This window comes from Octopus bimaculoides, chromosome 1, assembly GCF_001194135.2.
Source record: "Octopus bimaculoides isolate UCB-OBI-ISO-001 chromosome 1, ASM119413v2, whole genome shotgun sequence".
NCBI classification, from domain to species: Eukaryota; Metazoa; Mollusca; class Cephalopoda; order Octopoda; family Octopodidae; genus Octopus; species Octopus bimaculoides.
Window position 1 is genome coordinate 130,006,499 of NC_068981.1, and position 10,857 is coordinate 130,017,355.

Here is a 10,857-nt window from a genome sequence, read left to right on the forward strand (position 1 = left end):
GAAGTTTCTATAAAACTAATGTTTAAACAGTGAATAGCTATGGGGATCCACCAGAATGAAATAGTAATCAAATGGATCCATAAAAAATGGTTGAAAACCCCAAATGTAGAGTGAATCAACACAAAAAAAAAGATATTTTTCATGATTACTTCAATTATATATTTTTCTTCTAATTTTAGAAACAGAAAAAAAAAAAAAAGGTAAAACTGAGTGGGTTTTGTCCTATTTCGCGACCCAGGGAATTTCTGAATGGCACGACTAACGAAAAATTACCTTGAATTTATTTTTAGTAGTGCGGCCCGCCTGAAAATGTGCCATGTCTCATGCCTACTTTCCGAAAAAGGCTATCCGTGTCTTCCCAAGGAAGTCAATAAAGCAAAGTCTGTAGATCAAGCGGAAGGGATAGAAAGGAGATACAGTTGACGGTAGTTTAAGAAGAGCACGTTTGTATTTATGTTGTTTCGATTCCTGGATGCTGTCATTTTAATGATACTTTTTATGAAAACATTTCATTCATGCACCTCACTTTCCCTTCTTTCCTGATACCAAATGTAATCAAATGAGTAACTAGTGTATCAGAGCGGATGTGATGTCATAAGTGCTCAGCACTTAGCATGGAATAAGTTAAATAATCTAATAAGTATATAATAACCCTAAATAACCAAAGAAACATCTTTTAAAAAAATTCTTGAAATATTCCAGCGTATACATTATGAAATGATCGGGAGGAAATTTTATATTTCCAATTAATAAACAAAATATATATACTCGGCACGGTGATCTGCACGGTTAGTTCAGCTGAAAATATGGTGTGATCATCAGAAAGTTGATTTAATGAACTTTCTTCAAGTGATTACCTAATGATACAGTATTTGTTTTTTAAAAAGCTTTGCCAGCATGAGTAAATCGAGTGGAAATACTTCGTCCGGATCGAGAGATAACGACGAAAGACAGGCGAATTCGCTGAATCATCCTCTTATTCTTGCCACAAGGTAAACAAATGCACATTTACTCGTTTCAAGATATGTAATAACATAGCATGTCCTATCAAGTATTAATCTACTCATCTGAAACCATACATTTGCTCAAACTTTCATAAATGAGGACTAGCAACCTTTAGTCGTAACTTTAAACGTAATTCATGGATCCAGTGCTAAGTCGTCCTTGACTTCCCTGTTGCTGGTCAGAATCATTTGTTTAGTAAATAAAAGTGAAAGGCTTCTGAAAAATGGCATCTTCTCTCTCCAAGCCAATTTATTCCACTCTTCTGCCCTTGTAAACAGATTTATTCCATTTTAAAACTGTTTATAACAATACAGCTAATCTACTTTTGCAAATATTTGAAAGGTTTGATTACATAAACAACAGGACCTGCATTCAGCTAACTGTACCCGATAAAAAGAAATCGTTGTAAATCTCTTTACAGCCATTCTCTAAAAAATATCTGTTCCAGGTCATCTCTGATCAAGAGCACGAATGTAGTCGGCCGACAGAAGCTGTATTTATTTATTATTTTTCCAGCCGTGCGCACTCTTTAACCTAAGCTATTAAGGAAGCTACAGCTTGGGCTGTTTGGTTTCAGATCTTATCTCTCTCCATACTCCAAAGAATGTCTTTGTACTTTGATTTATTAATGACACGAACTCTGCAATTATGCAACAACAACAATACACACACACACAGAGTTAATTACTCAGAGACGCCGTCTGCATGGAATAATAGTTAAAATATACTAACACTAACTTACATAAGTTTTTGTTTGGTTCTCTACATTGCTCACACCATTTAACCCTATACGTTAATAGGTTGTTATTGAATAAATCCAATTGTTTGGACATATGATCTAAAGGTATATCGCCCGCTATTATCCCGTCATTTAATTTTCCAGACAATAGATTATATTAGTCATAGTGTCATTCACTTTTCTTAAGACATCAGCCTGTGATGCGAGAGAAATTTGGCTGCTATTTCTAGCGGGTTGAGGCTCCCTAGTAGGTTCGTGTCAAATGTACGCTTATGTGTGGAAACAATGAAGCTGTCATTTGAATTTATACACAAAAATTTCCTAGGGTTGTAAACCAGAACTTTTTCCATTTAGTCCTCCTTTTTTTTCTCAGTCTTAGTCTCATACGAACATTGTGTGTGTTTCTGTTGTCTTTATACTTGTATTTATATTTTTAATTGGCAGCAATCTTTCGCAGGTCGGTTCCATTACTTAAAGCCTTTTATATTTTCCCAAACGCAACTCTTATTGACTTGTATTAAGACACTTATGCCTATTGAACAAATGTTTATTATATATGTAGTTATTAGTTAAGTACATATATATTTATGTATTTCAATGTTAAAAGCAAGTAGCTTCTTTCGTATGGAGCTATCATAATTATCAAAATCCATCTGTACTAGGCCAACATTGAAAAAGTGGGGCTAATGTCACCTCTTGAAAAATGCATCTTTTTGAAAAACGTTTTTGGGATTCCTACGTTCTAGATGTTGGAGATTCAGGCCATAGGATACATTATTTTCCTCTTTAAGCTAATACAATGTATGAATAAACAAGTATGTAAAATGAATCTCTTAATGATTTTCAAACAGTAATCTGATTCTGTTATGATATCTATATATAGTACCTTTAGAGCTGCCTCTAGATTGTCTGACTTTAAAACATACTAACATATTACAAGTTTTGGATTTGGATAAAAGTAAATTAACAATGGGTGACATAGTAAGATATGTAATTTGGAGATGATATCAATGGTAAAGGTTTGAAAAGTCACTGATCTATTGAATCCAAATCTTGTCCTGTAACTAATACAATTTGTTTTCATTGTAGAGGTAGAAGACATAGAGCTGTTCGTCACTCATCCAGGAGAGAGAAAAAAGAAGTAGATGAACCCAAAGGTAATTATTTCATTACATTTTAGTTTTAATTTAACCCAAGCACAGTGATTTATTTGTAATATGATTTGTAACAGATTTTTGTGGAAGGTGTGATCAATTATGTCAACTCTAGTTCTCACAAGCATGTATTTCATTGATCTTGGAAGGCTACAAAGCAAAATAAACTGCAGTAGGATTTGATCTCAAAATGTTGGCAATAAAATAGACTTCATTTGGTCTGGCAACTTAGAAATAACTCCCATGATTCCACTTAGAAATGAATCACTTATGTTTATTATTCTGCACATATTTATAAGGGTGTCTATTTGGTGTGTGTGTCACTAAATCATTTATATATTTTTATGTAGTTCAAACAATGATTTGCATAATTATTCTTAATATGTTTTGGCAGATTTGAATGCAAACTGTTAATCACTGGTGACATGTAAAAGGCACCCTTTCTGGTGACACGTAAAAGACACCCACTACATTCTGTGGAGTGGTTGGAACTTAGGAAAGGCATCCAGCTATAGAAACCAAGCCAAAACAAGACGAGCCTGGTGCAGCCCTCTTGTTTACCAGTTCCAATCGAACTATCTTATCCATGCCAGCATGGAAAACAAACACTAAATGATGATGGTGGTGAAGCATACATCACAGGAGAAAAACTTATTTTTACAATGGTGTGTTCATAGTGCACTTAACTCATTGCTATGAGGGATTCTGGGACACTGGTTTTTCCCATGATGCTGTGTCTCATCAGCTAGAAGCTCTCCAGACTTTTGACTCTAAACAAGAGCTGATGATTTTTGTTTATAATTTCAGCAAACAAACTGCTGATTGGTGATGATATCTACCAACTAAAAATAAATCACTGTTTACACTATGAACAGCAAGGTCTGATATAATGACTTGCATATTTCATTCTTATTACATTCCAGCAAATTTGAATGCAAAATATGCCAATTACTGTTGTGTATGTCACAGGAAAACAACTTCTTTATTTTATGAGTGTGTTCATAACACATTGACTTATTGGTGCAATGGATACTGGAACATCAGTGTTTCAACAGGTTGTGTCTTGTAAACCAGAAACAACCCAGACCTTTTTGTCGAAACAAGAATCCTATTTTCTAACATAATATTCAAGTTTATCTTGTTATTAGGACCAGCGTATGCAGTTTCCCTCCTTACAGTTTGCCAGTATTTATGTTTTGGAATTCATGATTTTAGAATTCCCCAAAAATACCAATTTCAGGAGAGTAATAAATCAATTACATCGAACTTAGTGCTCTACTGGTACTTAATTTATTAACTGTGAAAAGATGAAAGGCAAAATTGATCTTAGTGGAATTTGAACTCAGAACATAATGACAGCATTTTGCCTAGTGTGCTAATGATTCTGCCAGCTTGCTGCCTTCAGAAGTACCAATATTGATTTCAATGAATACCTTTCTCTCTACTTTTTTCCAGCTAGTCTCTCAACGAGTTAAATTTTCATCTACATATAAATAAGCTTTCTCTTTATCTAAAGACAATGTACTAAGTTTTATCTCCAAGTTAAACACTAGCATCCAAGAAGACTAGTGGTGGTTTATTTTGGGGCAAAAGTTTGTCCAACAAAGTTTTTAAAGATGGGAACTATTAATAAAGTGTGAAGAAAGTTTTAATGTCCTATGTTGGGACCAGAGTTCTGAGAAATGATATTGGTAAAACGAAATTAAGAGCTAATCAAATCATAAAAATTTGATTATGAGAAAGGGTGAGTGAATGGAAGAGAGAGAGAGAGAGAGAGAGCAAGAGCAAGAGGGAGGAAAAATGGAAACAACTGCTTCGATAAACCAAACTCTTTATTTGATGTTAATATTTTATATTGTAATCTTTCTTATTCCCAAATTACATGTGTACTTATATTTTTATTATTTTCTATTCTAGCTGACCAAGCTCCGAAATCAACAGTTCATGTAAGCATGATTGATGTTTGGGGAATGTCATGAAGGTAACACCCTTGTAACGTTTGGGATATATATATATATATATATATATATATATATATATATATAATTGTTTATGTATAACCCACAGCATATTGATACTCTAGCTATAAATATTTGGCTTTCAACCTTGTACTGTTGTGTAAAATTCTGAGTGCTTGTCAACAATTTTTTCTTTAATATTTTAACAAGTAAATCTCAGTTTCTTTACTAAAGCAGCTTAATGAATCTTCAATGAAAGACAAAGCTAGTTGGGGAATTGAGGCCAAAAGAGTTGTGGTTTCGGAAAGAAAAAATAGAATACTGCTTTCTGTGAAGCCTGGAGTTTGTGGATCGATTGTATAAAACCAAACCAAACGTGTTGAATTGTCCACTGAGTAAAAGGTTTTGGTTTCTGCACCAGATGTTGTGAAGATGTTCCGTGAATTGGTTAGCTACATTCTCTAGAAATTTATTTTATCTCCATTACCATTTAATGTCCATCTTCCATGCTGGCATGGGTTGGATGGTTTAACAGTATCTAGTAAGCCAAAAGACTACATCAAGCTCCAGTGTCTGCTTTGGCATGGTTTCTACAGCTGCTTGCCCTTCCAAATGCCAACCACTTCACTGAGTGAACTGGGTTCTCTTTGTATGGTACCGGCACTAGTGAGGTTGCCTTGTAACTCACATATCAAGACCCCTTGACTGAGTCAGGGTGCAATATTGAGGGACATGGCTTTGTGTCAGGTGTTGAGACATTAAAGTGTGATAGAGGGACAGGAACAAGTGTCATGCCGCTATGGAGATACATGGCTACTTCAGCTGGAAGAGGTGAAAAGATGGTAGTGATGAGGTGTCAAGACATATCCTCAAGGGTCAAGAAGGTGAATATAAAAGAGAATAGAGACAAGATTGGGAAGGGTGGGTGGGTAAGTTCATGAGAGTATGATAGGTGTATGACATCAGCATCATCATCATCATGAGTTGTAGGGAAGGTTTTGTCATCTCCTCTATGAGGGCCAACATCCTAAGGTTGGTTTTCACTACTCTGTCTCATGTCTTCCTGGGTCCCTGCTTTATTGCATATCTTCCACAGATTCCATCCATATATTTTGCAACTGAAACATCTTTATGCAGCTGTCCTCATTCATATGCATCACACGATCATATCAACAGTTTTCACTCTTGCATACTGTATCTAATGCATTTTATGCCCAGATTTTCTCTCAACTCCTTTGCATTTTGTTGAACATACACATTGAGGTTGCACATCCAACAGAACATACTAGTTTCATTTCTTTCATGTCTTCACATGTGCTCTGCATTCACAGCCCTTGCTGTTTGTATGCAAACATCATACAATATTGCCTTTCATTCTGAGGGAGAGGCCTTTTATTAACAACAGGGGTAATAACCCTCTGAACTTTTTCCAGGGGACATTATATTATTTTTAATATCATATAAAAGCACCTGTGCAGCACCACGTAAAAACACCTGTATGGTGCCACATAAAAGCGTCCAGCACACTCTGGTTGGTGTTAGGAAGGGCATCCAGCCATAGAAACCATGCCAAATTAGACTGGAGCCTGGTGCAGCTCTCTACTTTGCCAGCTCTGGTCAAACTGTCCAATCCATGCCAGCATGGACAATAAATGTTGAATAATGATGATGATGATAGTTTTATAGAGATCATAGAGATGTTAGAGTGGAGTTATGTCCATGTGTGCTGTGTACAAATATATACAAAATGTAGCATGAAAGTGATCCTTCACTAGATACCTTAAGTGTAAGGAACACAGGTACAAATTCTTTTAGATGAATAAAAGCTCTGGATTGGGTGGAATAGGCATACTATTAACAGAGAAATAGATAGATATGGTAATTGAATTAGAAGGAGTGGTTGTGTGGTAAGTAGCTTGGTAAGTACCAACCACATGGTTCTGGGTTCGGTCTCACTGCATTGCACCTTGGCAAGTGTCTTCTACTATAGCCTCGGGCCAACCAAAGCCTTGTGAGTGGATTGGTAGACGGAAACTGAAATAAGCCCGTCGTATATATGTATATGTATATATATTTGTGTGTCTGTGTTTGTCCCCCCAACATTGCTTGACAACTGATGCTGGTGTGTTTACATCCCCCGTAACTTAGTGGTTCGGCTAAAGAGACTGATAGAATAAGTACTAGGCTTACAAAGAATAAGTCCTGGGGGTCGATTTGCTCGACTAAAGGCGGTGCTCCAGCATGGCCGCAGTCAAATGACTGAAACAAGTAAAAGAGATTAATTATGCTTAAGTTAGTTATAGGCTGCAGTGATTTCTGCATGTGTGTTACAATCAGGTATGACAGATGTACGAAAGAACCAGTTCTATGAAGTCCTCTTGTGGACTACCTCCGTGACTAATGACAATGACCTTGTTGTCACTTCTAAGGAGGTCAGTGGACACTGGGAAACATCCACAACAGCCAAAGTCTCCATGTACTCAAGTGTACATGAAGGCTATTGTATAAGGAATGAAGAAGAATCAAGGGTGCTGGAGTTTTGTGATACAACTCTGATCTAACCATTTGTAACTCATCATCGTCATCATTGTGTAACGTCCACTCTCCATGCTGGCACAAGTGGGATGATTTGACATAGAGCTGGCTAGCAGGGAGTTGTTCAGACTCCAGCTATCAGTTGTGGCACGGTTTCTGTGGCTTGATGTCCTTCTTAATACCAACCACTTAGCAGTGTGTGCTGGGTGCTTTTTACATGCCTCTGGCATGGGTGCATTTACACAGCACTAGCATTTACACAGCACCATTTACACAGCACTAGCATTAACACAGCACCAGTATGGGTGCTTTTTAAGTGGCACCAGCACCCAAAAGGACAAGCCTGTATGTGTGGAATACAGTGATTTTTCTTAGCTTGACATGTCTTATAAGTATAGCAAATCACATCTCCCAGTCCCTTGTCATTTCCTCAGTGAGGCCCAGCATTTGAAGATCCTTTCTCACCACTTTGTCTCACATCTTCCTGGGTCTACTCTTTCCACAGGTACCTTCCACAATTAGAGCTCAGCACTTCTTTATGCAGTTGTCCTCCTGAAAACCAGTTACAGATCTTTTTATTTACTACTCATGTGAACATGCAAATAGAAAGATTTCATGCTTATTAGGAAACAGAATAGACAGCTGGCTGTGTTTCTAGATTTTTCCCCTATGAAGAAAGTAGCACTTGAGATAGACTAATGGTCAATGACTCCTTAAGGTTAGAACAGAATAGACACAGAAATGAGAAAAACTGAAAGTGGATGATATGAAATCTAAAAGATCCTTTAGTCATACATAGATTCAAAGAAGTAACAGGTAAAACTTCTGAGTGAAGTAAGAGAGATAGATACATACGACAACTGGGAGTTTTTTCAGAGACAATCTGCTAAGAGCCATAGACCAGAACTGAGAATGGAGAAAGGGTCCCAGCCAGGTGGAAGGTGACATGGTGGTAGAATGGTAGAGAAGGTAGTCATAAAGGTCAAAACATATGTCTAAGAAGAAGGGGCAAGGTAGAAGATGAGTAGAAGGGGCAAGGAATAGTATCATGTAGATCGAAGAGAAGTTAGACATCAGGTATTTTTAACAAAGAGAGGAGATGTAAGTGAGAGGTCTGACAATGTTCTGTTGCAAGAGGATCAGACAGAGGTATGATGTTTTTCAGATTGCAAAGCTGAATCAGGATATCGTTGGTGAAAAGTATGTTTGAAATGTGAGTGGTACCTTGCTTAGGCAAAAAGAGATCTAACAGTCTAAAACCTGCTTCGTTCATGAATGACCATGGGATTGCACTTAGAAAAGTTCCCTTCCGAGGCATAGTCCAGGCAAGGTTATTTATGGAAGACCAACAGTCGCCCATGCATACCAATATTGTCCAAGGGAAAGGCAGAAGTTGATACAGCTTTGCACCAGTGATGTAGCAGCTCATTTCTACAGCTGAGTGAACTGGAGTAACGTGAAATAGTGTCTTGCTCAAGAGCACAACACACAGCTCAGTCCGGGAATTGAACTCACTACCTCATGATTGTGAGCCTGACGCTCTAATCACTGAGCCATTCGCCTTTGCAAAAAGAAATACAGCCCAGCTAATTAGGAAAAGGATTAGATTATATTAGATGTTATACAAATTTGTGCCAAAATGAAGAGAGTTATTAATGAATTGTTTAAGAAATTTAATTGCAGCTAGTTGTCCATCAGAGCTCCTTTCTCAGCTCCTGCTTGGTTATCATAGTTTTTCTGGCCATGAGAGAAGAGTTTAAGACCAGATGAATTAGTTCTGACAACTGAATCTGTCAAAGAACTAAGGAAGGAATTCTGAATGTGAAAGCAAAGTCATCATCATCACTTAGCATCTGTTTTCCATGCTGGTATGGATTAGATGGTCTGACTGGAACTGGTAAGCCAGAGAACTGCACTAGGTTCCAGTCTAATTTGACTGTGTTCTACAGATGGATGCCCTTCCTAATGCCAAGCACTCCATAGAGTGTACCAATTGTCTTTTACATGCCACCAGCACAGGTGCCTTTTGTGTCACTGGCACTGGCCACAATTATGATTTCACTTGACTTGACGAAAAGTCCTCAAGGTTTACCTATCAAAGACATAAGTTTTGGCTTGCCAGAAATATGACAGCACTTTAATACCATCTCATAAGTAGCCATATTCTACTTGCTTCAGTCATTAAACTGTGGCCATGCTGGAGTACTGTCTTGAAGGCTTTTTAGTCAAATGAATCGACCCTGGTACTTATTTTCTTGTTGTTACGCCTGGTACTTATTCCATTGGTCTCATTTACCAAACCACTAAGTTACAGGTGCGCAAACACATCAACACTGGTTGTCAAGTGGTGGTGGGAAACAAACACAAAAACACCCACACATAGACATATATATATGACAGCCTTCTTTCAGTTTCCATCTACCAAATCTACTTGCAAGTTTTTGCTTGACCTGAGGCTACAGTAGAAGACACATGCCCAAGGTGCCACGCAGTGGAACTGAATCTTTTTCAATATGCATGAGGGACTGGTAGGAATTCTATACATTGTCTTTGATATAAACTATGGGTGCATAAATAATGCAATAATATCACAGGCAGGCTGAGAGAAAAGAAGCACCTCATATGTAGCAGATGCATAGGAGTAATTAGCAGTAATAGCAACCATTAAATGAATTCATTTAAATGGCTGGATGTCTCCCTAGAAGTAGTTGTTTACTTCAATTTCCTAACTAGCAATGGTGGTGGGTGTTTTCAAAGTCTAGTAGCCAGAGTAAAAATGGGGATGAGGAAAAAATTAGGACAGATTGCATGATGTTTATGCATGAAGTGTGATAACACATGATGGCAAAACCTGGCATTGAATGTGGATATGAGTGAAGGCTAGAAAGAAATAAGATGAGCATGTTTCACTGGACATTTAATATTGGCTTCAAATGTTGGCACAAGAACAGCAATTTCAGGGGAGGGAGTAAGTTGATTACATCAACCCCAGTGTTCAGTTGGTACTTATTTTATTAACCTCCAAAAGGATGAAAGGCAAAGTTGACCTCAGTAGAATTTGAACTCAGAATGTAAAGATGAATGAAATGCTGTTAAACAATTTGTCTGGCTTGCTAACGATTCAGCCAGCTTGCTGCTTCACACTGGATATATAATATAAGTTGCTAAGAGAAAACAGGTGAATATAAGAAGAATCATGTAATGTGCATGGAGCATGATAGTTGATTAAGAAGTGCCAAATGATTTGAGCAGAAGGCACCTATGAAAAATGAGCAAGTGTGAAAGTTGACCTTAGAATACTAAACTTCAAGAAGGAAATGATGATGGACCACAGCAAGTGGTCAGCTGGAGGAGACTCCTTTGTCTCATATGAACATAGGAAAACAGACATGATAATGATTATGTATGAATGTGTATGTGTATATATATATATATATATATATATATATATATATATATATATATA

The 10,857-nt window shown here is 37.2% G+C and overlaps 2 protein-coding genes across 3 annotated transcripts in view; one reads left to right on the plus strand and one right to left on the minus strand.

Moving 5' to 3' along the window:
- The window catches only part of LOC128248710 (uncharacterized), a 4,458-nt gene extending 3,890 nt beyond the window's left edge, over positions 1 to 568 (minus strand). The window contains exon 1 of the mRNA XM_052970516.1: positions 274 to 568. Coding sequence (XP_052826476.1) covers positions 274 to 318 — 45 coding nt within the window. The 5' untranslated portion in view covers positions 319 to 568. The remainder of the gene's footprint in view (positions 1 to 273) is intronic.
- Positions 569 to 570: 2 nt separating this feature from the next.
- LOC106867719 (DDB1- and CUL4-associated factor 11) overlaps positions 571 to 10,857 on the plus strand; it is a 43,937-nt gene continuing 33,650 nt past the window's right edge. Inside the window, exons 1-3 of one of the 2 annotated variants that reach the window (XM_014912680.2) lie at positions 571 to 992; positions 2,834 to 2,901; positions 4,816 to 4,844. In XM_014912680.2, the coding sequence (XP_014768166.1) occupies positions 898 to 992; positions 2,834 to 2,901; positions 4,816 to 4,844 (192 nt within the window). In that variant the 5' untranslated portion in view covers positions 571 to 897. Of the gene's footprint in view, positions 993 to 2,831; positions 2,902 to 4,815; positions 4,880 to 10,857 lie in introns of those variants that run through there. The other variant, XM_014912681.2, reaches the window with a different exon arrangement.